Source organism: Abramis brama, assembly GCF_963993115.1.
Source record: "Abramis brama genome assembly, chromosome: 25".
NCBI lineage: Eukaryota > Metazoa > Chordata > Actinopteri > Cypriniformes > Leuciscidae > Abramis > Abramis brama.
The window spans coordinates 25,286,637-25,314,598 of NC_139987.1; the positions used below are offsets into that span (position 1 = coordinate 25,286,637).

Genomic DNA, 27,962 nt, shown 5'->3' on the forward strand with positions numbered 1-27,962 from the left:
AAATAGGCTTTATTTTCTTTCAGGTTGCAATTAGGTTTGGGCGGTAAAATTATATATCGTGGCGATATTAAAATGTGTATCATTAGAGATTTTTGCTATATCACTGTATGTAAATATATTGCGACACTTTAGAAAGATGAAACACATGAATGAGAGAATAAAGCACATGACGTGCTTGATGTTAAAAAGGGTTTATAAGAGCAATAAGTGTGAAAAATAACTGGCTTACTGTTAAAGTGCGCGCACAGAAAGCTGCCTCTCTCAGAGGCGATCGCGAATTCGGGACGTGCTTGATGTCAAAACATGATATAAAGCGCAATAATCTGTGAAAAGGACTCAATGCGGTGCTTAAGCGCACGGAAAACTGCGTCTCTCAGCATATGATCGTGAATTCAGCTCTCTTTCACGTCTTATTGCACTTGAATGGTCGAATACACACACAGTTATGTCTAAACGGTTGGGTGTAGATGTGTATCAGTGTAATGGATCCATGCGTTTGGTCTTAAAGAGACAGCAGCCTAATAAACCTGCTAATCTTTGTATCCTTAATGTTAATCAAACAAAAGAGAAAATATCTTAATAACTTTTGTCGCTTTAATAATAATACATTTATATTTAATTCATACAGTGAAGACTATGAAGTATTTTATTTTTACATCTGATTGTTCAATTTCTGTTCAATAAACCTATTGTACCTGAAAATGTTTATTTAGTTTATACTGTATTTGTCCTATTGTTTGCTGCTTTGTTCTTATTTTTAATAACAAAAATGAAATAAAATAACTATTTGTGATATATATTGTTATCATGAAATAGGATTTTGATCATATCGCCCACCACTAGTCGCAATGACCCTGTTTTCATGAAATTCATCCAGATTTTCTTCAATCTTACGAGAGTAACGATAAGCTTCAAGTCACCACAAGCTCCATAAACAATAACCTTTGCTGCACTTTGCCCAAATATCTATATACTGTACATAAAGAGCTTTGCATTCAAACTCCAGAAGAATCCAACAAACCCAACGACCAAACTCCACCACAGCGCATCCAATCCTACTGATCGAGCCCTTAGTGTTGATTCATTTGTACACTGAATGTTAAACACTGTAAAAACGGTCAATAAAAAAGCCTCCGAGTTCAGAACCAATAACCGTTTCATCATCAAAACAACAAAAATCAGATAAAACACACTAAATAAATACAGCTCGCTCCCAAACGTTAGTCGCTGGACAGGTGGAGTGTTGTTTTTTCTTTTTTCTTTTTCCCAAACGTGATTTGGGTTGAGAGTTACAGTCACACAGTGCTGTCCTCCAGCAGCGGTTCGAAGTCCTCGTCGCTCCCCGGCAGCGGCGTGTTGGTGTGGGCTCCGGCCAGACTCGCGCTGCTCTTACTGGTCTGGCAGGGAGTCGCTGGTGGCGACGGGTTGTCCGGTATGAAGAGAGCGACTATAAACGCCACCACTACCGTGCAGGCGCCCAGGAGGAACGGAGGACCGGGGATTAATGTCTTCTATGCAAAAAATGCAAAAAGAAATCAACATTAGAGGAGGTAATATGGGAGATGATGCCATCAATGATCTATGATGTATCAGCTAATGAGTGATATATATATACAGACCCTTTCCAAAAAATTAGAATATCATGGAAAAGTTTATTTCCATAATTCCATTCAAAACGTTAAACTTCCATAGATTATAGATTCAGGGCCCACAACTTAAACGATTTCAAGTATTTAGTTGTTTATTTGTACATAATTTGGGCTTCCAGCTCATAAAACCCACGAAAACAGGATTTCAAAAAATTTGAATATTACATGAAATCACACAGTAATTACACAGTGATACCATGGTCATTGAACCAGGTTTTGGTTCTTTTGGCAGTGTGGGCAGGTGCAAATCCTGCTGGAAAATGAAGGAAGCATGAAGTGCTCTGGAAATGTCCTGGTAGACGGCTGCGTTGACTCTGGATTTAATAAAGCACAGTGGACCAAAGTCCTCTTTTCTGATGAGAGCAAATTTTGCATCTCATTTGGAAACCAAGGTCCCAGAGTCTGGAGGAAGAATGGAGAGGCACACAATCCAAGATGCTTGAAGTCCAGTGTGAAGTTTCCACAGTCTGTGTTGGTTTGGGGAGCCATGTCATCGGCTGGTGTTGGTCCACTGTGCTGTCCACTCAACGCAGCCGTCTACCAGGACATTTCCAGAGCACTTCATGCTTCCTTCAGCAGACAAGCTTTATGGAGATGCTGACTTCATTTTCCAGCAGGATTTGCACCTGCCCACACTGCCAAAAGAACCAAAACCTGGTTCAATGACCATGGCATCACTGTGGAATTACTGTGTGATTTCATGTAATATTCTATTTTTTTGAAATCCTGTTTTTCGTGGGTTTTATGAGCTGGAAGCCCAAATTATGTACAAATAAACAACTAAATACTTGAAATCGTTTAAGTTGTGGGCCCTGAATCTATAATCTATGGAAGTTTAACGTTTTGAATAGAATTATGGAAATAAATAAACTTTTCCATGATATTCTAATTTTTTGGGAAGGGTCTGTATATATGTGACCCTGGACCACAAAACCAGTCATATGGGCCATTTTTTTGAAATTGAGATTTATACATCAAGCTGAAAGCTTTCCATTGATGTATGGTTTGTTATTGTCGTAGATATTTTAAACTGTATATTAAACTAACCATGTTTCTAACATCTAACCTTATTTAACATCTAACATTTGAACAGGATGTACTGTCCGAAACCAATGGAAAACTTGTGACTGAGTGTGTGCGTGTGTGTGTATAAATAACATAGTTTGGGAAATGAAACTAGGCAGTCTGTTAGAATCTTGTGATTACCGAATGAAGTCATCATTAAAACAAAGTTTGCTTTACCTAGTAACAGAGGGGTTTGCATATGAAGAACCAATCAAATAGTGGGGAAATTATGTAATGCAGCCTGACATTTATGCCATACCTCTATACTATAAAAACTGTTGTATTCTTGTGTACTGTGGGATTTCTCAATGGAATTTGTCTGAGATCCTCCGGCCTTGATTCTTCTTGGGAGAGTTTCTCTGAGAACTGCTCGAACACTCTCCCGGCCGTTAATAAAAGCATTTAGAGGACATTTACTGATGTCTGTCTGTTAATTTCTGCTGCACAGCAGGTCAGTTTAGGGAAGCAAGTAAGTTAGGGTAAGAGACTCGGCCAGTTGTCGACAGAAGACGCAAAGAGCTAGAGTATAAAGGTTATTAATTTATGTCGATTTGTAGACGCTCGGTGTCGATCAGTAGACGCGACAGATTTTATTTATTAAGTGTCGATTTGTAGACGCTAGATAGTCAGGGTAGGAAAAAATCCACTACATTATGATAAGACAATATTTGGTCGAGATACAACTATTTGAACATCTGGAATCTGAGGGTGCAAAAAAAAATCGAAACATTGAGAAAATCGCCTTTAAAGTTGTCCATTTATGTTGGCGATTGTGCTGCATTCACTCACAAAAATATACTTTTTATATATTTACGGTAGGAAATTTACAAAATGTCTTCATGGAACATGATCTTTACTTAATATCCTAATGATTTTTGGCATAAAAGAATGTATTGTTGACTTGCCACAAATATACCCGTGTGACTCGTGACTGGTTTTGCTATCCAGGGTCACATATATATCACATATATATATATATATATATATATATATATATATATATATATATATATAATCATTTAAAACAAAGTCATTGTACCCAAATAGATTCAATACTTACATTAAAAAAGAAACATTTTAAGCATTTAAAATGCCATGAGTGCTTTTGAGTGATGATGCAAATGAATCAATTGCAAACTCTTCCTGTAAAACAGACAGACCGAGTGTGAAGGTGGTTGAGCGGAGCGTGTACCTGTGTGGGGGGGGCCTGTACGGGGATGGTGTAGTCAGGTTGGATGGTGGTGATCCCACTCAGCTCGACGTTAAAGAGGAAGAAAACGAAGCCATACAGCGCAGGACCCAGTCCGTTACAGAGACCCCGAATTCCTGTTATCATGCCCTGAACCAGACCTAAGGTAATAAAACACACAGTTTATATTCACAGTATAAGCTCTTGATGGCTGAGATTGTCAAAACCCAACAAGAAATGCAAATGTGACTCTATATACTTTCTTAATACATGTTTCAATTCATTAGTTATTTTAATGGGGTCCTATTGCGCTTTTTCAACTGTCTTTAGTGTGTAATGCTGCAGTTTGAGCATGAAAAAGGTCTGCAAGTTCCAAAGCACAAAGTTATTCTCTCTATCAGTGTCAGTGTTTCTGAACTCCCTGAAACACCTCCATTGTAGCCTTGAGTTTCTTGCGGGAACAAATATGTCACAATATTCCTCATTTAAATAATTAATATGCAGAATAAAGGGGCGGGGCCTGGTTGAGTGAGTTAGTAGTGTGTTAAACTGACAGTTATGGTAAGTGGCGGGACATTTCCCAAACACACTCGAATCGCTTGACCAATCACAACACACTGATCCAGCCGACCAATCAGAGCAGTGTGCTTTTCAGAAGGAGGGGCTTCATAGAGACAGGAACTAAACAGAGCGTTACTGACAGACTGGGAAGAGAGGAGCTGCAACAATGGATATTTTTTGGTAACAATAAGGTGTTTTTGAACATTCAAGCAAGAAAAACTATTCTAGTAGAGCCCCCCAAAAAATCAAGAGTTTGAAAAAGGCCACAATAGGTCCCCTTTAAAGAAAAAGTGTTTGTTTTTCCTCAGTCCCTCAAAAGTTTTGAAAATGTGAAAGTTTGCACATAAGACTTTACCCTGTTTATCTGGATCTGCACTGCGTGACACTAAAGCGCTCACTGCAGGGAACGTTATGCTGGACATGGCTGCCACCGCACCGGCCGCCCACATCATCCTAAATAACAACAAAAAATAACATCACGTGACTCACTCTTCTTAAACCAGTCTGCATAAGCAGGTCATTTATCTTGATCTAGATAGACGTTAACTCACCACGGCTCGGACCCTAAACCGTACCAGGCCAGCTGGAGAATCTGGAAACCCAGACCCAGAAGAACTGTGTTCTTATTCCCGATGGTCCTCATTAATAAAGTAAGAAAAAGCGTCTGTCGGGAAACACAAGAGAATGAATAATTACACCGCCCTGCATCATATTTGCTGAATTAAATCCAATGCTTGTTTCTTACTAATTTTGGGGTGCTGATTCAAACAATACAATACATTATGTGCATTTCATGGCCTGATTTCAAGGTTAGAATTATGGCCAGTGTTTTCTGCTTTATCTGTGGGTGTTTTACTACATCCAGACAGATTTTGTGCAAAAAAAAAAGCTTATTTATTTATAAACTTATGTAAAGTTATTTGACATTTAATGGAGTGTTTGAACATTTTTCCACTCCTTTGCAGATTGTTTAATGATAAATGTACACATTTATACAGTTTAATGATACATTTTGAATACTTGTCATTAAAACCAAAAGTTTTGATACTTCACTGCTTTTGTCATTTTGATAAGTGCATTAAAGCTGATGCATACTGTACATATAATATGAAAAATCTTATTATCTTCTTACTCTGGTTGAAAAACGTGTTTTTTTTCTACCCCGCATCACCCAGAGTAGGCCTTTTTACACAAATCAGCAGATTTTTTTCCCCCAGATGCAGGGCTGTGTTATCATTGGACTGAAACTTCATCGTTTTCATCGTTTTCATTGCTACATTGTATTGAATTGCAAAAGAAGTGAAGCAAAGCTGCTAGAATTCACCTCGGTTGCTAAAAATAAAACATCAGCACTTAACCAGCTAGTGCAGTGCTATCTGCTCATTACAGCTCTGCCTATATTTCATTATATTTACCGTTGAACTTTTAAAGGAATTCAATTCAATTAGAAAGCGTTTGTGAGAGCCACTTTCACAAGATGCCTTTCCAGCTCAACGACACAAGTAATAAGGCAGAGCGAAGAATATTGCCTCAATTAAATACCTGCGCCAGGATGGAGAGGATTCCCACCACGCCGATGAACACGGCGATCGTTTTGGGCGAGAAGTTAATGACCTGAGAGACACAGAGAAAGAGCCACATCGCTATCAGTCTGCACCACTGGGCCTGAATCGAATTAACTCTGTTATGTCCAGTAATGAGCCGTCACTGAACTGAACTGAACAGCCAGACAAGATGCCACTAACAATCCACATAAACCTGGAACTTCCTAAGGAACATGATAAGTATGTGAAATATAAGTCTGTGTCACATGACCTTGTTACATTGCATGTTTAATTAAGTAAGTGAAGTCCAGTTATCATATATGGGTGTGGGTTCAGTAAGTTGTTGTTGTTTATTTTGGAAGAAATTAATACATTTATTCAGCAAGGGTGATATATAGTGGCAAAATTGTTTGGTCTTCATGCATGCACAAATTTGCATATTTCACAGACAGTATGAGCAGTATGATAGTGTTTTTGTTTACTGATCCTACTTTTACTTGTTTACTTATTTTGAAGAGTGTTGCCGCTAAAACACTTCCAGCAATAAGTGCAGCACCCTCCGAGCAAATGAATCATGGGAGTGTTAAACAATAGCAGACAGTGAAAACACGCACTCAGTTGTTGCATAAACCACCCTGGAGGATGAGCTGCTAATTAAAGTTTAATGGAAGCAGACAGCTGGTTTAATATGGGAACATTAAATATAGATTCGTCACACGTGTTCATTATAAACCCAAGAATCCTTACCTGACGCAAGTAGAGGAAAAAGCTGGAGTATTGACCCGCCTCGGGCAGATAGGACAGAAATACCGTTATACAAATGAGAAGAACGGTTGTGTCCTGTCCAACTTTCCGCAAAGACTGTGAAAAACACAAACATCATCAATAAATCATCCAGTATCTCGTTAAAAACAAGTCTGCTATGTGTTGTATATCAGGATTTAAGTTAAGACTTTACAATAAGGTCCTTATAGTAATGCATTAACTATATTTATTACAGTATTTATTAAATTAGTTCATAGAAATATAACTATTCATCATGTTAGCTCGAGTCCATGAAATATAATTAACAGATACAGATACAGATTTTAATAATGTATTGGTAAATGTTAAAATGATAATTTACCCAAAAATGAAAAAGGTTTCTTTCTTCTGTTGAACACAAAAGAAGATATTTTAAAGAGTGTTTGTAATCAAGCTTGACTGTGGCCATTGACTTCCATAGTAGGAAAAAAAATGGGTGCCATCAACTGTCTAGTTACCAACATTCTTCAAAACATCTTCCTTTGTGTTCAACAGAAGAAAGAAACTCATACAAGTTTGAAACAACTTGAGGGTGAATAAATGATGACAGAATTTTGGGGTGAACTGTCCCTTTAAGATTATTACATGCTTTAGAAGTATTTTTCATTGTTAGTTCCTGTTATCTAATGCACTTGAAACCTTATTCTTAAGTTTTACCAAAAAGCTTTAACATGGGTGCCAATCTGAGATGCAATCATTTCCAAAGAAAGAAATAATATTTGACAATTTTATGAACATATCCTGTAAATCCTTACAGCAATCGGGTCGGCCTGTTCCCAGGTGATTGGCGCTCCCCAGGTGTTGAGCCTCATCTTGTCGGGCAGCGACTCTGGGACGGCCAGCAGAATGAAGCAGATGTCGGCCAGAGCGATGAGGGTCGCCAACAGCACCACCATATTATCACCGTAACTGGCCGAGAGGTACGCACCGATGGCCGGGCTGGTGACCAGACTCGCTGCAAACGTTGCAGAAACCTGGAACCATTAAACAGGCATGAGGAATGTAAGTAACTCCGTCCATACAGCTGGGTCAAGGACACTGAATCCGGGTCATGTAGAAGTTTGGGAATAGAAATATCCTAAATTAGCTTCACTGATTTGGCCAGTCGTATCACTCATATTTCCTGAATGCATTTAGTATTTAATAAATGAGCCGCTTACAAGTCCATATGCCGTACTCCTCTCGTGCACATCCGTAACGTCTGCGATGTACGCGAAGATTACGGAGAAAGTGACGGAAAAAGCACCGGACACCGATATCATGGCAAAGTACCACCTGAAAACAACAAGAAATTATTTATTTAAACAGAGAGGGAATATTTAAAAGGTGTTGTTTTAAGACCAGGGCTCCGCAAACATTTTACAATGATTTTTCATAGATTTTCCAGTTGTTTGGAATTATTGGATAAAACGTTTCAAAGCGTCAAAGCGAAGTGTCATTAATGTGCCATCCGCACCACCACTGGTTGGACAAACAAAGCTGTGTATAACAAAAAAAAAAATGTTTTATATTAAATGTAATACAATTATAATTATTAATATTATCTATTTTTATTACATTTAAAAAAATATTAAAATTGAAATATAAAAAATATATATATTTAAATAGCCTTATATATTTTTTACTAGAGAAGTTTTATACAGTTTTACAATTTTGTAACTATAAATTAAATTTATATTAATAACATTTACTTCATACTTTTATTTTTAAGGTAAATTATTCAATAAGGATAATTGGGTAAATTGGGGTGCTTTTTGCCATTAAGCATTTAACAATTTAGCAAACTAGCAAACAAATATTTGTCTTATTAATTAATAAACATAATATTATAAAATCTTATTAACAATATAAAGTAGGTAGGTAGGTAGGTAGGTAGGTAGGTTTCCATGACTTATTGACATGAAGATTCCATGATATTAATTTTCATAATCAAAATATTCCCTGATATGATCATCTGGCCAATCGTATTGCTCGAGGTCACGGCGGGACGGGTCTTACCATGGACTGAGTCTCATGAGTGGGATGGGTGCACACGTGAAGAACACGGTAACCAATAGAAACGATCGCCTGCCCCACACGTCTGATAGAGCACCAATCAGCGGCGCGCTCATAAACGACAGCAGACCCTGATGAACCAAATGAGAAAAAAATGATCTCGACAGGAACAACAACAGAGGAACTTAGGAGTGAAATATATTACAACACTTACCTTCACTCCCTGAATGAGGCCGTTTATTAAAAAGGTGTGTTTGGGGAATGTTTCGTGTAAAACCTAGAGATGAAAAATGCACATATATGAAGAATCTGTGATAATAATTTCAATAACCAGATAAAACTTCATTTCTCAAAATGAAAGGTGCACCAAGTTGTTTCATGTGTCTGTTTTCCTGACTCTTGTTTGCCTTCCCAACAAACCAGAGACTAGAGATGGGAATGATTTCAGCTCCATAAGGGTTCTGTTAACCAGTGTTATTTAAACTCTACTATAGTATTCATATTTTGAATGCATTATATGAGAGGCGAGTGCATCTTTTTGCATTTGAATAGTTGAAAATCACATTAATTGCACAATGCACACAGGAATGGATAAGCGGAATAGAAATTTGAATAACAAGTATCCGATTCCAGGATTGGAATTTGATTCCCAGCCCTATATCTGTGTTCAGGCAGTGATGATGCAGATGCAGGTCCTCCGCCTCATCATACGATTCATCTTGACTTTTCGTCAAATTTTTTTTTAGCTTTTGCAAACTTTCAGCATTGGATTTATTCTCTTTAATTTTCTTTATTTTTTGAGAGTGCTTCATGGTTGTTTCTTTCTAATTATCTGGAAATTAATGGAAATTAATTATCTATCTATCTCTTTCTAATTATCTGAAAAAATTGGTTTGAATAAATGATTCAATGACTCACTCATAAATGCACTTCACTTGTTTCACTATTGGATGAATCAGTGTTTTTGAACAAATCTCTTGAATGAATGATTCAATGACTCGGTCAGGCTGTTTCAGGCGAAGTCAGGCACTATTTGAGGGGACAGGCAGCCATTTGTAGTAGTGTCCAAAACCATAGTGATTTTATCAATATCAAGTGCACTCATTCAATCCCACAATGCATAGTATACAACTGATGTACACTCAACGGATAGAGAATACCCAAAATGCACTGTGAGAGTTGTGCCAAATGTATTCCCGCGTATCGCCAGAAGATGCGCCGCGGCTGAATCGCTGGTCCAATGTGGCTACAGCGTAATATCACACAGGTAAAAAACTCCTTTTTAATTGATTATTAAATAGTTTGATACCTAAACATGATAACCGCTCTCTCACAGATTTGAATGCTCCGGTGTGATTTTGTCAAAGGTTTAATAAGACACAGGCGAATCGTTGTCATTTACGAATAAGATCACGTGGGTGTTTGAATCAGGTTTGTGATCTTTAAAACGATTAAAGGGGTGGTTGATTATGATTTCACTTTTCTAACTTTAGTTAGTGTGTAATGTTGCTGTTTGAGCATAAACAACATCTGCAAAGTTACAACGCTCAAAGTTCAAAGCAAAGGGAGATATTTGCTTTTAAAGAAATCGCTTTTTAAGGACTACAACAAACGACTGGTAGGAACTGCACGACATTCCTCCCGGGTTAGTGACATCACCAACCCTAAAATTTACATAAACCCCGCCCCCAGAACAGGATTTATAGATTATCAAGACAGAATATGCTAATCAATGACTAGAAGATAGTTAACTCCACATAAGCTACATAAATTCATCAATTACCCATTCAGAAATGTCCTGTTGCTTCTACATGTTGTCACTTCTTCTTGAGTCTCTCCATCATTGTCTGACTCCGGTTTGAACATAAAAGGCTAAAAGTTTTTGAAATGTTCAGTGTGTCTGTGTGAGTGCAAGCTGTTGAAGCTCCGCCCCCTGTGCCGGAAGCAGCAGCTCATTTGCATTTAAAGGAACAGACACAAAAACTGTGCGTTTTTGCTCACCCTCAAAAAGTGACAATTTTAACATGTTATATAAAAATATCTGTGGGGTATTTTGAGCTAAAACTTCACATACACACTCTGGGGACATCAGAAACTTATTTTAAATCTTGTGAAAAGGGCATTATACCACCCCTTTAATTGTGCAGCTCTACTTTATACTGACACCTACTGGTGTGAATTTTGGCAAAACAAATTACAACACCTATAATTGAAGCATTTATCCTAATAAACATGAACTTCAAATATAAAAGAGAATTATAATAACTCACAGTGAGCATTGGCGTCGTCAGGAGACCCCAGGCGAAAAACTCAAGAAAGATGACCACAACAGCATGATACACGCTCGGCTTCCCGATGCCCTGCTGGACCTGGAACATCACAAATATAAACAGCTCATTATTAATAATGCTGATTATAATCTTCAGTGTGGCACATTTCCAAACTCCTCAGCTTTCAATGGGACTGATCTCATTGCTATTCCTCTGGGACACACAAAAAACTTCACTGAACAAAAGGGAAAAGAAATTCAGCTGTGCCAAACTCTCAAGCCACTTCTGACAGTTCACAGTCTTGAAGAATTGCTTAATATGCACTTGCCGTATCGTCTTACTCTTATGGAGAACTCTTAGTGAGTTAATAATGCAATTTAATCCCATTTGTACATAAAGAAGGAAACACAGATGTTATGTGGGTATACACACACACATATATATTTATATACATATGCACACATTTGTGTGTGTATATATATTATATATATATGAAGATTTCAGATGCAAAAGCCTCTAAGTGCCATCTGAAATTTTCTTCTAGAATGATCATTTTTATCAAGCTCGTATATTTAAGTTCAGTAATTTCACTTAAATGGAAATGCAAATTACCTATTAATTGTCATTTAAGTCAAATTACTGAACTTAAATATACAAGCTTGATAAAAATGATCATTCTAGAAGAAAATTTCAGATGGCACTTAGAGGCTTTTGCATCTGAAATCTCCATATATATATATATGTATGTATATATGATATATATATACTTTTTTTTTATTATTCAAGTAAATTGGGGTGCTTTTTGCCATTAAGCATTTAACAAATTAGCAAACTAGCAAACAAATATTTGTCTTATTAATTAATAAATATACTAAATGTCTTATTGAAGGACTTATTTTTTCAGGCTGGACGCCTCTGAACACTGACTTTTTTATTAATGCATCAAACCATAAACAGAAAGAAAAGACAGAACAGGTCCGACCTCGTAATTGTAGAAATGTAATTACATCGAATCTTCATGTAAAGTTTCACCAAAAAAATAACATTATAAACACATACAGAGGGGACAATTATGCATCAGTGGTATTACCAAAAAAATCATCATAATATTTCAAGAATATGTCACTTTTCTTGTTTTTAATCAACCTAAGAGATTTAAGAAATGTGTCCATTTCAATTAAGAAATGTGAAAAAGTAGGCTGCGAGTTAGAGAATTAACTTAATTAATGAAAGTCATTGGAGTATTAGTTGTACCTTTATACTAACAGATTATAATTTTTTAAGTGAAAGGATCTGGGAGAATCAAGGTGTTTGCCTATATGAAAAAATCACATTGAAAAAATAAATGAATCAGTGTTTCATCTTTATTCCCACAAAATGAGCAAGAACTGTCAACATCCATATATTTTGCCACAGAGTATCATTTACAGGATACATTTTATGTAAGATCTTAAAATGAACCTCATTCATCTTATTGGGAATGCAAGGTAACAAACAATCTTACTGAAGGACTCAAGATCAACAGGATGAGCAAATTACATCACAGACTAATGAATAAATGAATGAAGATTTCGGCGTTCCCATGACAACAGATTGCGCGCGTGCGTCAGATAAATAGGTGTTGTGCGCGCGTTCGCGTGTTACGTAATAGCCGAACACAGCGCTTCAATTGGCTAATCTGTTAGCATCTCTCCTCACCTTCATGAAAACGATCGATATCACCCATGACACGTTTTGATACACTAAAAGAAATGATGTAAAGACCCTAGACGATATTTAGCGATACACAAAACGATAAAACGACGATTCGATTCTTTAAAAAAATTAAAAGTGTTGTGATTTGTCAGCTAGCCGATCCGCTATTATCGCTCCGTGCGCGCGCACGTATGTAACGTTACGGATAAACGGATGTTAATGTTTATTGTATGATTGTATGTTATTCTTACCGGACTATCATGCTTCATTATGATCCTCTTGACCAGCACAACTTGTGGGCCGGTGTGATTCTGGTCTATCTCCCCTTTCTCCATCATCATCTTCTTCATCATTATGTCATCACATCCCGTGTGAGTAACATAGACTCCATCCTGCTGAGTGCATATCGGTGGTCCACCACCTCCTTCCAGCTTTAACAGCGGGTTCAGCCGTCCAAAATATGAGTTTAGTCTTTCTATTCAGTTATTTACATCCAGCAGAAACCAGACTGTACCGAAAAAATGCTGCTGTCTCACTGTCTCTGTCTGCCGTGTGTTGGTGTGCCGTGACTGCAGTGCGCAGAACAGCGACGCCTCGCGGTGAGAGTGTGAAACAGCGCATGCGCAGCTGTTCCTGGATCAGCATCACGTGATGCTCTGGGTTCCTGTGCAGTGGCGGATGCTGCTCTCAGCTGATCTGGACTCAGGATGATGGACCAGTTTCTCACTGGGCGAGTGACAGTGCTGCGTCACACTTTATTACCTTATCAGAGGATGTTACCAAGGCTCACAGTGGAGGATGACACTTCACTATCATTACTGATTACTCTATGGCCTCATCTATCTATCTATCTATCTATCTATCTATCTATCTATCTATCTATCTATCTATCTATCTATCTATCTATCTATCTATCTGTCTATCTATCTGTCTATCTATCTTTCTATCTATCTATCTATCTATACATCCATCAATACTTCTATCTATCTATCTATCTGTCTATCTATCTATCTATCTATCTGTCTGTCCGTCCGTCCGTCCGTCCGTCCGTCCATCCATCCATCCATCTATCTATCTGTCTATCTATACATCTACACTTACATCCATCTCACTGTCTGTTGGTCTATCTATCATCTATCTATGTATCTATCTATGTATCGTTCTATCCATCCATCTCCCTGTCTGTCCGACTGTCTGTTTGTCTGTCTGTCTATCATCTGTCCATCTATCTCTCTGTCTGTCCATCCATCTGTAATAGTACATTAAATAATAAAAAACAGGAAGCAAAATAAAGAAACCTAAGCTGAATATTGCATTAAAAACAATAATATTTTATATTATAAAATACAAAAACTATAAAAATATTACTTTATAAATAAAAACATTTTTAAAAGTTATTTTGTATTTAAAAATGTGATAAAGACCATAAGCTTGCATGAGTGATTTTGTAGTATTTTGCTTTATCTCTACAATACAGGCTTTTTAAGTTAATATATATATATAATATTAATACTTTTGACTGAAGCAGTTCAGTCTTAAGGCTTAATTATGTTCATGGTTTGCCTCAATTAAGTTAAATGGGTCCCTCGGGCGTCTGTGGCACCAGATCAGTTATCTGGTAAAGTTTGTTTATCTGTGTCACTAAGCAACCGGTATCCTCATCTTACCGGCTGCTAGAGAGAGTTTGCCTGTGTGTGAATGTTTCCCAATGTAAAACATTTTGCACATGATACATTCCCTATTGATTTTCACAATTAGGTGTCAGAAAATAACTTAACCAATGCTAAAATGGCTTTAGCAAGTGGACATTGGGTTGACAAAGAAATTGCAGGGGTCCCGCCAAGCCCACGGTAAGTAAGTTCTGCTTACATATGTTTCTCTGTCATTTGTGATGCCTCTACAGACTGAATGAAGATTGCAAAGTGTAGACCATAAGCATTACACTTGTTTACAGATATGGCCATGCGATGACTGTTGCAGGAAATATTGCTTTCTTGTTTGGAGGAGCATCGAGCGCGATCACAGAGGTGTGTGAATCTAATAAACTGCTGAAAACTGCACTTATTTCAGTGTTCATTAAAAAAAATTATGCGTTTTTGCAACAATAATAACCATTTTTCTGTCCTTAGGATGATCCTCCAATATATCTTAATGACTTTTACATGATTACAGGTAGCCTACTTTTGGGGAAATATTTTGCTATTAAAGCATGAATGGTTTTGTTAATGACAGTTTTCATTCTTTTAACTTTCTCTTCTGTTTTAGTTTCATCTAATGGAGTAACATGGGAGCTGATGCCCCAGAAAGGTGATGTTCCCACAGTTAGAGAAGGACACACTCTATGGTAATGATATAAACACTATAGTTTTTTTTAAATGTTTTTGAAAGATGTCTCTTCTGCTCACCACAGCTGCATGTACTGGATCAAAAATACAGTAAAACAGTAATATTGTGAAATATTATAACTAGAGCTGCACAATTAATCGCTATAAGTTTGTGATCTCGAATTAAACACAACGCGATTCTCCTGTGTCTATTAAACCTTTGACAAGTTCAATAACAGTGAACATTCAGATTTGAGTTGGAGCTGCCGCTGAGCCAGAGAGAGCCGTTGTCATGTATATTCAGTATTTTCAACTATACAGTGTCATTATTTCTGTGTTAATTCAAATTATCACAGAAGTACTTGAATAAAGTAGTTTATAGTTCGGATATAAACACTGATGTCTACAGTAGCGATCCAAATAGAGCAGATCACCTTTTGAAAGTAACTTGGCGCTTCAAATAACGACTGTTAAAAAACTGTGGCTGTGTTTGAAATCTTCCCCTATACCCTCATTCACTATTTCCTACATTACTTCACTAATATAGTTCACTTGAAGGAGTGAATGGAAACGAGTGAGTGAATTGAGACACTGAGTGCGCAGTAGTTATACTGTATGTTCGGCAGCAGTTCTTCTAACCCTAATTGATGGAGTGTGTAGCTTTGCATTTCTTAAAGGGTAACTCTCGCTAAAATTGAACCTAGGCTCTTTTTGTTAATCTACCCGAGTCAAACTTTCGTGTAAAAGCATTATTAGAATGGAAACGCCACTTTTAAGATTGACCGTATTTTCGTTTTAGGTCAAAATGCCTTTTGAATGGGAGTGCATCTATGATAGCATCAAAATCGCTATTTTTAAAACACTAAGAAGGCTCGACACAACATGAAACTGTGCTGGAAGTATCACCAGGGGCTCTACACATGAACTCCAGCAAAAAAGTCGGTTTTGTACGACTCACTTTATCAGTTAGTGTTTCCAGTGGCTGGAATTTTGTCAGTCAAAAGTAGTCGATCTCCGAATGCAACGTAATGAACTGACTCCATATGAGGAAATGTCATGAACTTGTAATTTCAATGAAAAGCATGATAACTTAGATAGAAAATTATCCGTGAATTTTTATGGAAACAAGCTTTAGGAGCTTTCCATCTTTACTCTCCTCATGTTACGTTGCATTTGGAGATCGACTACTTTTGACTGACAAAATTTCAGCCACCGGAAACACTAACTGATAAGGTGAGTCATACAAAATCTTTCTTTTTAGTAAAACTCTGTGTACACAAACAATGTTCTCAATGCTGGAGTTCATGTGTAGAGCCCCTGGTGATACTTCGAGCACAGTTTCATGTTGTGTCGAGCCTTCTTAGTGTTTTAAAAATAGCGATTTTGATGCTATCATAGTCGTGCCCCAAGCACTCCCATTCAAAAGGCATTTTGACCTAAAACGAAAATACGGTCAATCTTAAAAGTGGCGTTTCCATTCTAATTATGCTTTTACACAAAAGTTTGACTCGGGTAGATTAACAAAAAGAGCCTAGGTTAAATTTTAGCGAGAGTTACCCTTTAAACAACCATGTATGAAGACACATCATGGCCATATTGCAGGATGACAATGTCAAGATTCATCAGGCTCAAACTGTGAAAGAATGATTGTGAGGAGCATGAAGAATCATTTTCACACATGAATCGTCTCCTCTGAGTCCAGATCTTAAATTCATTAAGTCTCTGGGATGTGCTGGAGGAGACTTTACAGAGTGCTGGACTCTTGCATTGACAATACAAGATCTTGACATAAAATATATGCGCCTCTTGATGTAAATAACATCACAACATTTATTTCCATCAAGAGGTGCATATATATTTATATATATACACACACTTCATTTTGATGATAAATCAAAAGTGACATTATCAAAACATGCTTTCCCATTTTCCCGTAGTGTTGTTAAAGGAAAACTCTATTTGTTTGGAGGCTCCTCACATCCTGACGCTAAAGAGTGTCTCCCAGGCGTCTATTGCTTTGACATCGGTAAGACACTAGACCATTTATTGTGCGCATACTACTGTGAGTGTCAATGCATATGACTACCATAGATGAAAATGAATAGCTTTTGTTGAGGTTTTGTCTGGTCATTCTCAAGTGACGTTGACGTGGGAGAAGCTTCTCACTGCAGGCGTGTCCCTGCGGACACTGAGACACAGCGCAGCAGCTCTGGGAGAGAATATCTATGTGTACGGAGGGATTTTAGGTGGAGTCCCGACCGAAGATCTCATGATGTTCAACACAGGTCAGTACTGTGAGGACTTCACCAATCCCTGTCCATCTCACACACTGGATGGCATTATTAAAGTCTCTGTGAACCAGAAGTTGCAACCGAGTTTACTTTAGTGTTGTGACAATATTTCCAAGTGAAACGTAATATTGAATAGAGGGCGGGGTTTTACTTTAGCACACCTCCTCTCCATCCCTCGCTCATTGCAGACTGACGGCTGGAGGGAAGTCGTTTAGGATATTAAAACCAAAGCCGTCAAACTGACGTCTTCAGAGAAGGAACGAAGATTACCACGACAAACTTATTTTTTTCTGTGTATTAACTTGCACAGATTAATTGTTCACCACAAGACTTGTAATGTGCGCTAACAAAGTAAATAGGGTAAAATTTTATTTCATGACGACTTTAAACGTGTTCAGCAATGTAAAGTTTTCACCTTTTTTTCAGTTGTGTCTTTCAGATGAAAGACACAACAAAAACATATACAAATTATCTTTGTTAAATGTCAGAATTGTAAGATATTAAAGGGGTGGTATAATGCCCTTTTCTCAAGATGTAAAATAAGTTTCTGATGTCCCCAGAGTGTGTATGTGAAGTTTTAGATCAAAATACCCCACAGATATTTTTATATAACATGTTAAAATTGTCAATTTTTGAGGGTGAGCAAAAAATGAGTTTTTGTGTCTGTCCCTTTAAATGCAAATGAGCTGCTGCTCCCGGCACAGGGAGAAAGCTTCAAGAGCTTGTGTCCTTTTACCTCACACACACATGAACTGACAATTTCAAAAACTTTTAGCCTTTTATGTTCAAACCGGAGTCAGACAATGATGGAGAGACTCAAGAAGAAGTGACAACATGTAGAAGCAACAGGACATTTCTGAATGGGTAATTGATGAATTTATGCAGCTTATGTGTAGTTATCTTCTAGTCATTGATTAGCATATTCTGTCTTGATAATCTATAAATCGTGTTCTGGGGGCGGAGTTTATGTAAATTTTAGGGTTGGTGATGTCACTAACCCGGGAGGAATGTGGTGTAGTCTCTACCAGCCGTTTGTTGTAGTCCTTAAAAAGTGAAAATATATAAAAGAAAATATCTCCCTTTGCTTTGAACTTTGAGCGTTGTAACTTTGCAGATGTTGTTTATGCTCAAACAGCAACATTACACACTAACTAAAGTTAGAAGAGTGAAATCATACTCAACCACCCCTTTAAAACGTGTTTTTACGTCTACGTCTTTATTGTTGAAATTTAAACACTGTATGACCTATAATGTCTCATGCAGCCATTAAATTATAATAATTCTTCTGTTTATTATGAAAATGTTCACTTGATGTCATGTTTTATTTCTAATTCTTGAAGTTATATAATACAAAAATGCTTGATTGACTGATGTTTCGTAATATTAAATAATGATTTTACATATTCTTAAAATCACATCACACACCCTTATCATTTTAAATCATAAAGATTATTTCATATGGTTTTGTGGTTGGTTATGTTTATACAAATCATTAAAGGTTAGGAATCTCTAGCTAATGTGAAATAACTGAGTTTGGTTACACTTTAGTTTAGGGTCCAATTCTCACTATGAACTAGTTGGTTATTAGCATGCATATTACTAAGATATTGGCTGTTTATTAATACACATAAAGCACATATTAATGCCTTATTCTGCATGACCATATTCTACATCCCTTAATCCACCCAATACCTAAACTTAACAACTACCTTATGAACTATAAGCAGTAATTAGGAGTTTATTGAGGCAAAAGTCATAGTTAATAGTTAGTTAATAGTGAGAATTGGACCCTAAACTAAAGTGTGACCCTGAATTTGTATTCGATCGATCACATTACCGTAACAAGGGATTCCATAATTATTTTTAAATGCACATTTTTTTAATTCTGTCATTATTTACTCACTCTTATGTTGTTCCAAAACCCCAAAAGCATCATCAAAGTCAGGAAATATTTGTGAGAAACATTTTTTTTTATATTTGGATGAAGTGTTCTGGCAATAGCAACTTACTGTATGTTTATACTTTACTTCTTTTAGTGTCATTGAATTGGATGCCTATTAAAACTACAGGAACTCTGCCTTCAGAAAGGTAAATAGTGATCTGACTGAATATGAAATTTAACTTTACAACTGTGTGCAACAAAAAAAACATATAAAAGAGTATATATATTGTAACTTAAGCTGACTGAATGATTGTTGAAAATGAAGCTGTAATCATGGGCCATCTGTTTAAAACTACCGTTTTAACAGCTGAATTCATTCTGTGGTTTTCCTATTCCAGAAACTCGAGCCCAGCATCTGCTGTCTTTCCATCTGATCGTCTTCTTCCTCTTTTGTTCTGTAGATATAATCACTCGTTTGCTGTGGTCGGAGAGCAGATCTTCTTGTTCGGTGGATGTTCAGAAGATGGGTCTCAACTCAGAGACATGTATGCGTTGAATACAGGTACAGCTGGCTCGATTTTAAATGATGATTCCCACCCTTTGCACAGGGCCTTTCTGCTTCTTCCCTCTAGACGAAGGTTTATAGTCCCAAAGTGCAGAACATAGTGATATAAAAATAGTTTTGTTCCGCCAACCGTCATTCAGAGGAAAAAAATGCACAGATGACACACAAATGTTGTTTATTGTCTAATGTAAATGGTCTGTGTTTGTTTCTAAAATGTGTGGATAACTCTGACACTGCAAAACAAATCTATCTACGGGTACAAATAAAGTTACCTTACAACAACAGGAATACTGGGTTATAGTTTTGCACCAAAAGATTGCACTAAGACGACTAATTCGTCTGACTGTAATGAACTATGTCTTTTCCCATAGAGACTCTGGTGTGGGAACAGTGTCAGGTAAAAGGAGAGTCTCCTGTTGTTTGTGCCGGTCAAACCTTTACGTCACATCATGACAAGGTACGGTAGAGTACATGACTAGATTTATACGCTACTGTTCAAAAGTTTGGGGTAAGTATGATTTTAAAAAAATATAATAATAATACTTTTATTCAGCAAGGACACATTAAATTCATTCTAAAATGACTGTAAAGACATTTTACAAAAGATTTGTAGCATATTAGAATGATTTCTGAAGGATCATGTGACACCGAAGACTGGAGTAATGATGCTGAAAATCCAGCTTTGATCACAGGAATAAATTATATATTTTAAATATATAACAATAGAAAATAGTTATTTTAAATTGTAATAATATTTCACAATTTTTATTGTATTTTTGATCAAATAAATGCAGCCTTGGTGAGCAAAAGTGACTTAAAAAAAAAAAAAAAAACTTACTGACCCCAAACTTTTGATCAGTGGTGTACATTCTTGGAAATAAATGTGCATGATGAGGAGAATAAAAACTCAGAAATGCACAAAATTCAAGTATGAGCAAAAGTAAACTTTTTTTTCATGTCACACTTTTCAAATAGTACACTATTGTTATTTTGATTCAGGATATTTACTTATTTGGGGGAACAATCACTAATCCAGACGGAGCGGTATCATCCAGCAATGAAATTCACAAATTAAGCATCGGTAAGATGAGAAGCAAAACTGAGAAACCAAAAAAACCAGCAGTTTCCAGTGAATGAACAGACACTAACACTCTTCCTGTTTCACCAGCAAAGATGAAATGGAAGGTCCCGCTGTATGTCGGCATCCCTCCCGCCAGACGTCATGGACACACGGCTTTCATCGTCCATAGTCATGTATGTGAGTGTGTGTGTGTGTTACTGGGGGTTTGTTTTACATACACTGCCATTCAAAAGTCTGGACACACTCGACTCACACTGTTTCTCAGGATCACAATTAATCTAAAGGCTTCTGCTAAACTGATTTCCATATCATTTTTTAAAAATTAATAAGTTGAAGGACAAGCTTCATGAAATGCTCAATGCTCAATGCATATGTTCCTTCTTCAAAAAGCATCCCATGATGCACCTCATGAAGTTGCTTGATGAATGTCCAGAATAAGCAGAGCTGGAATGTAGACAAAGTAAAAGTTTTTATTTGTGTCATGTGTTTTAATCACATCATAACTTCATTCCCATACTTCCATTTGTGTCCATACTTTCATTACTTATCCTTTATTACAAAATATAAAAAATAGTCAGAATGAAGGATGATTAGATGTGTCCAAATGTTTAAATGAAATGTACATGTCAGTGTTACTTTCGTAGATTTATTTATATTATAGTATTTATTTACTATTATAGTATTTATTGATATTTATTGATATTTTGAAATATCTTTTATTTTTAGTAATTTACACTTTACAAGCATTTGTTAACATAAGTTAATACATTAACTAACATAAACTAACAATGATAACTAAAATGAATAAATGCTGTTGAAGTACAGTATTTTTCATTACTAATGTAGTAAACTAATGTTAACAAATGAAACCTTATTGTGAAGTGTTACTTAATTTTGTGACACTCTGTGCTTTTCACTGTAAATTATAAGGTTTGTTGTTTTTACAAAAAATGTTCCATTCCAGTTTTTTACTGTATAATTACACCGATTAATGATTTTTTTTTACACTTATTGTTAATTAATTAACAGGTTTTACAGTTAAAATTAAAACAACAACAAAAAATAAACAGCACTGGTCCATGTTTAACAGATGCGAAATGTGTTTCAGTGTTTTTAGATCTAACTTAGTTGATTTTAAGTGAGTTTCTTTCTTCTTGGTTGCAGCTTTATGTGTTTGGAGGCAAAAATGAAGAGCAAGAATTTAATGACTTGAAAATAATGAAATTGATAAACCCCTCGGAGAGACAGCCAGGTACTCAATGTTACCGACTCCTAAATACCAATCACCTGTTTTACTTTTATTTGAGCTTGATCCATTATTTCTGTTATATAGTGATGAAGGAGATTTTATCTGAGTTTGGACTGCAGGGTGTCAGTAATAGGTGGGTGTATTTCTGTGACTAAAACACCCAGTTTCATTACCAGTTTCATATGAAAGTAACGTTCTGTTATTCAAATCATTTCTGCTTGATCAGCTTCGCACCGACAAAGATTCCCAACGTGAAGTACGAGCTGAGTCCGTCTCCAGTGACCGTGAAGAGCTACAGGAGTGAACATATCCAGGTGATTTATGTCACACATCTGCATTACAAACATCCCAGGCATTTCATTTATAACAGTGACTGTTGAAGGCTTTGCATTTGGGGTCGTTGACAGTTTACACTACCGTTCAAAAGTTTGGGGTTGGTTGGATTTTTTTTTTTTTTTATTAATAATTTTTTTCCAAAAGGATGCTTTAAATTGGTCAAAAGTGACAGTAATGTCATTTATAATGTTTCAAAACCTTCTATTCATCAAAGAATTGTGAAAGAAATGTATCACAGTCTCCACAAAAATATTCAGTAGCAAAAACAACATTGATGATCATAAGAAATGTTTCTTGAGCAGCAAATCATCTTATTAGAGTGATTTCTGAAGGATCATGTGACACTGAAGACTGGAGTAATGATGCTGAAAATTCAGCTTTGATCACAGGAATAAATTACACTTTAAAATGTATTCAAATAGAATTTTTTTTTTTTTTGTAATGATATTACAATATTTTAACTGTATTTTTGATCAATAAATGCAGCCTTGGTGAGCATAACAGAACATTAAAAAATGTAACCGACCCCAAATTTTTAAAGGGGTCGTGACATTTGATCTTTTGACATAAAAGAGGTCTTTATACCATTAAAACATCAGGCAAGTTTCATAGTTTAAAACCTTCTCCTCATTATGAACACGGCATTTATTTAATCAAGCTCCAAAAAACGGCTCGTTGTGATATTGCGAGATCTGTGACAGAAAGACATTTGCATATGACTGCCTCCAGAACAAGACATCGACGAATAGTTAAACATCGTCGCATCACAGGCCCCGCCCACTAGTGTTAAGTCGCTTAACGCTGACATTTGCCTACACTGGATGTAGGGTCTGGTATCAAGAACCGGCACCATTTTAGAACCGGTAACAAATTTCCAAAAATTTCGATTACACTTATCGATTCCTGACTTTGGGGCCGTTCACATATTGCGTTTTTTGAGCGTGCAAATTCGTTATTTCAAATGTAGACACGCTGCAAGCGCGCTCATAATAGAAGCGACTCGGTCGCGACGTGCATGCGGTGTTTTTCCAGGCGCGCCTATGCCTCGGCGAGATGAAAACATCTCAGCTTTCCGTCAGTGGGTTTTTGACCTACTTTTTGCCCTCTAACTTGAAAAGATTAAATTTGGAGTTAGAATGAAAACCGAACTTTTCTTGAAATCTTGGAGCCCTTTTTAGATTATTTTGAGGAGACAAGCTCTGGATAAGACTTTTTTTTCCTTTTTTTTTCTTTCTCTGGTTTATTTAGTTGTTTATATGTATATGCATATGTTACTGTGATTATATGTTCATTCGTATGTGAGTATTTATTATGCTTGTTTAATTTTTGCTTTTTCTCCTCCATTTAATTATGTAACAATCTGATACTTGTACTGTGCTTGAGATGCTTTTATTAATAAATAAATAAATAAAATAATGAAAACATCTCAGCTTTTCAGAATGCCGCAAGTGCATCGCAGATCATGTGACAAAAACCAACAACATGGAAAAGCTTGGCCGAACAGCTGATCATCCTCTCCATAAATATATCTAGTAGTAAAGCTAATGTAAGGGCTAGAAATCAATTAATCCTTTCCTGATACTTCCTTGTCATCATCAGAGCGCAGTTCATGGTTGCATAGCAACGACAGACGCCAGGGGAGCGCAATCGATTGTGGAAAGAAGGAGAAAGCGAAACACGGCCGCACTTTCCACACATTTTTAGACGTGATATGTGAACGGCACCTAATTCAGGATAAACTGAGAATCTATTTGGTTTATAATCGTTTTTGTTTTGTTTAAAATGGAGATCACGATTACATACATCAGACAACTACACAGAATAACATGTTCCAGTCTATTTTTTTTTTTAAATACTCATTTGAATCATTAATTCAAACACGTTTAAAACAAATTAATTCAGTGTCTTAATGGATGATTCACCATTTTTTAATGAATCTCTTGAGTCTTGAATAAATGATTCAGTGAAAAAAAAAAAAAACAGTCGATTTTTGCCACTTACTGGAGGAATAATGTAATCAACACAATCTTTATTTGAAGAGACTCCTTTCACTTTAGCCATTTTATTGGTTATTGCTTAAAATTGACACGAATAAAAGGTAGAAGTATTTATTCTCCCCATCCAAAGTATTTACCCTTTTTTTTCTCTCCAAAAAATATTGGAATCGGAAACAAGAATCGATAAGAACCCGATTCGATGAGCAGAATCAGAATCGAAATCGCTAAAATTGAAACGATACCCAACCCTAACTGGATATGAGCGTCGCGTCAAATGCAAAAAGAAGCCATTATAATGACTGACGCTGTCTACACTGATACAGTCTACAGATGTGTGTTCAGTTTCTGATGAACTCCACACACTCGAGTCTGTCGACAACAGGACAAATGGAGGAGTGAAAGAACGGTCGTCCAGTTTAAACGGCTCATTTGTGTCTCTATAAAGACTTTAGAAGGATCCCAGCATCTGAAACAAGTGGATGGTTTATTTTAATGGCGTCCCGGATCACGTCGCAGGATTATATGTTTGTTCGGAGCATTTGACTGCAGTTTTGTCAGTGTAATGGAGAGTTCACAAAGAAACTTTAGTTGAAAGATGAACTAGCAACTGTATTGAATCTGACAGCACAAACATAAGTAAATGATTTCATAATGCTTTGTCTGTAAATTATGGTTTTATATGGATAATGTTTTTAAAACACTTGAAGGTTTAAAAAACGCTTTAAAAAACGATCATCTCAGACAGAGGCTCAGAAATGAGGTTGAAAATAATAATTTTCATTAACATTATAATAATGTTTTTTTTATGAACTTTTTTTATGATTGTTTATTTTATAAAAAAAATTTTTTTTAAATCCATGTCATGATGACCTTTATATATATATAAGGAAATATATGATTTTTTAACCAAGGCAATAAACCCATGTCACTTTCATCCAGGTGAGCGGTCATAGAGATTTCAGTACAGTTCGTGATGAAGCCATGAACATGATCCACAAAGCTTTTGCCATGTTAGATGAGGAATTCCACAAACTAGACAGGTAGAGATGATGCCATATTTGGTTATTTCAAATGGATTGTCTAAATCACTAATAATAATGTGAATCTGTTCTCCCCTGAAACAGAGAAAAAGAAGCACTTGCACGGGACACAGAGGCTCTACAAAATGAGAGAGACGCTCAAAATGAGCATCTCCTGAGACAGAGACAGGTACCACTGTTGATGACGTCATTGGATTCATTTTCTTGTCCGTTCTTGTTCCTCACAATTGCTAAAGGAAGTTTGCGGTTGTGATTGGACAGGAACTGCAGGATATGCTGGAAAGACACAAAGCTCAGAACGAGGCTTGGCTGCGTGCGCGGGCAGACGAGAACGACAGGGAGAGGAAGGAGCTGTGTAAACTGAGGGTGTGTTGCTTTAAAATAACGTCAAACATTTACTTCATACAAACCGCTGGCAGGCAGAGACAGAAACAGCTTGTTTTAACTGAGTTAGTACTAGTGTGTGTGTGTGTGTGTGTATCAGTGCTGTTAAATCGATTAATCGCATCTAACATAAAAGTTTGTTTATATATTATATTTATATATATTATGTGTGTGTATATCTTATTATATTTATAGATATAAATTATGTATATGTCTGTGTCTATATATATAAACATACAGTATATATACATATACACACACATACTATATGAACAAACTTTTTGATGTGATTAATTGCGATTAATCGATTTGACAGCATTAATTCATATATACTATATATATATTAATGCTTTCAAACCAATTAATCTGGATTGATCGCATCTGAGATAAAAGTCTTTGTTTATGTAATATATGTGTTTGTATATGTTATTATATTTATATATATTATATATATGCCTGTGTGTGTATATATACTGTATACACACACATATTTATACACACACACATATATATATGTATATATACAGACAAACACACACACACACACATATTATGTAAACAAAAACTTGTGTTAGTTGCGATTAATCGCAATTAATCGATTTGGCATCACAAATATATACAGTGTAATGTGTATATACAATTTAATGTTTTTTTTTTTAAATGTAGTGCATCCTGTTAACTCACTTCAAATCTTAATAAACATATCTTGATACAGAATATTTCAGAATTGCACACTGTCCATCACATTTTAGCTATTTCATTTTTTGCATGAACTATTCCTTTAAATGTCCACTTCAAGTCAGCCGTTCCTGCACAAACAGTGACTTTCTCACACTGATAATGAATAAAACGTGTCACTGCAGGAGCGGTTCACACTGAACCCGCATTTAAAACTCTGGCAAATATTCTCATTCTATGCATGGAGTGACGGCCGTTTAATCATGCCACGTCACCTGCCGTTTCTTGTTTATCGATTCGGTCTGAATATTCCAGGAGGAGGTGCTCCAGGAGCAGGAGAGACTCAAAGAGGAGCAGTGCAATATCCAAAAACGCAGTGAGCAGCTCCTGTCCATTATGCAGCAGTTCAAAGGCATGTGAAGATACTGTCTCCATGGCAACCGCAGAGGGAGACGGCCGAGTTTTGTTTGGGAAACGGGAGATTATTGATGCCACTCCCTTACTGTGATATTTGGGTTTGTTTGTCTGCCTGATGATTTGGTTATTCCGCTGTGTGTGTGTGTGTGTGTGTGTGTGTGTGTGTGTGTGTGTGTGTGTGTGTGTGTGTGTGTGTGTGTGTGTGTGTGTGTGTGTTAATGGATGTCACAACGCATTTGACAACCTCATTACCAGACATACCTGATGATTTATGAAGCGTTTGAAAAGATTTTTCGGAAGCGTGATGAAGTAAACTGAGGTTTACAACCAAGACCTATGTCATTTATTTATTTCATGTTTCTCCACAAGCATGTGTTAATAGAAACTGAGGCCCTCGGGTCACTAAATTGACCTCTGGATCTAATATCAGTTATTAAAAAATCTAAGTCTGGGATTTATTACATAATAACAATCAAAAAGTTTTTCCTTTTTACAGTTACATTTAATCATTTAGCAGATGCTTTTACCAAAAGCATTAAAAAACAGGAAAAATACAAGCTTTTAATTACAGAAATACATACATATATATATATACACCTACAGACTGTATCATATAAGCTATATAATACATATTTATTTTATATTTATTCTAAAAAATACACTTTTTATCTGATGTGGTCATTTGTGCTTTTTAGGATCCCATATAAAAGTCAGACATTCAACATCCCACAGCGATACATTTCCATAAAATCCACAAAAGTAAAGAGGTAGTGCATCTTGTTAACTCACTTCAAATCTGAATAAACAACATAATATTTCACACTGTCCATCATATTATTGCTTTTTTTGTTAACTTATATTTATTTCTTAAGAAGGGAAAAAAGCTACACAGCCCTTCACACTATATAATACAGACTGTCTGGGCCATTAGTGCATTTATAAACTC

At 36.3% G+C, this 27,962-nt stretch overlaps 2 protein-coding genes across 3 annotated transcripts; one reads left to right on the forward strand and one right to left on the reverse strand.

The window, feature by feature from the left end:
- Positions 1–1,243: 1,243 nt before the first annotated feature.
- On the reverse strand, positions 1,244–13,373 carry mfsd14ba (major facilitator superfamily domain containing 14Ba). Of its 2 annotated transcripts, none has more exons than XM_084104475.1 (12): positions 13,024–13,373; positions 11,078–11,176; positions 9,022–9,084; positions 8,811–8,938; positions 7,973–8,087; positions 7,568–7,786; positions 6,756–6,869; positions 6,007–6,078; positions 5,016–5,128; positions 4,820–4,917; positions 3,907–4,064; positions 1,244–1,508 (listed from the first exon to the last, which is right to left on the reverse strand). In XM_084104475.1, the coding sequence occupies exons 1-12, from the start codon at positions 13,123–13,125 to the stop codon at positions 1,296–1,298; spliced, it is 1,494 nt and encodes a 497-aa protein (XP_083960601.1). In that variant the 5' UTR covers positions 13,126–13,373; the 3' UTR covers positions 1,244–1,295. The 2 variants fall into 2 exon arrangements, with proteins under 2 accessions (XP_083960601.1, XP_083960600.1); XM_084104474.1 differs by having other exon boundaries at positions 1,244–1,511.
- Positions 13,374–13,879: 506 nt separating this feature from the next.
- LOC311076343 (uncharacterized protein) lies at positions 13,880–27,884 on the forward strand. Its single transcript, XM_084104476.1, has 18 exons — positions 13,880–14,622; positions 14,727–14,799; positions 14,902–14,944; positions 15,038–15,116; positions 17,034–17,122; positions 17,235–17,381; positions 19,424–19,475; positions 19,731–19,831; positions 20,206–20,291; positions 20,834–20,915; positions 21,003–21,088; positions 22,080–22,167; positions 22,249–22,297; positions 22,391–22,478; positions 25,437–25,537; positions 25,622–25,706; positions 25,799–25,903; positions 26,915–27,884. Exons 1-18 carry the CDS (start codon positions 14,561–14,563, stop codon positions 27,017–27,019), a joined length of 1,521 nt encoding a protein of 506 aa, XP_083960602.1. The 5' UTR covers positions 13,880–14,560; the 3' UTR covers positions 27,020–27,884.
- Positions 27,885–27,962: the final 78 nt, after the last annotated feature.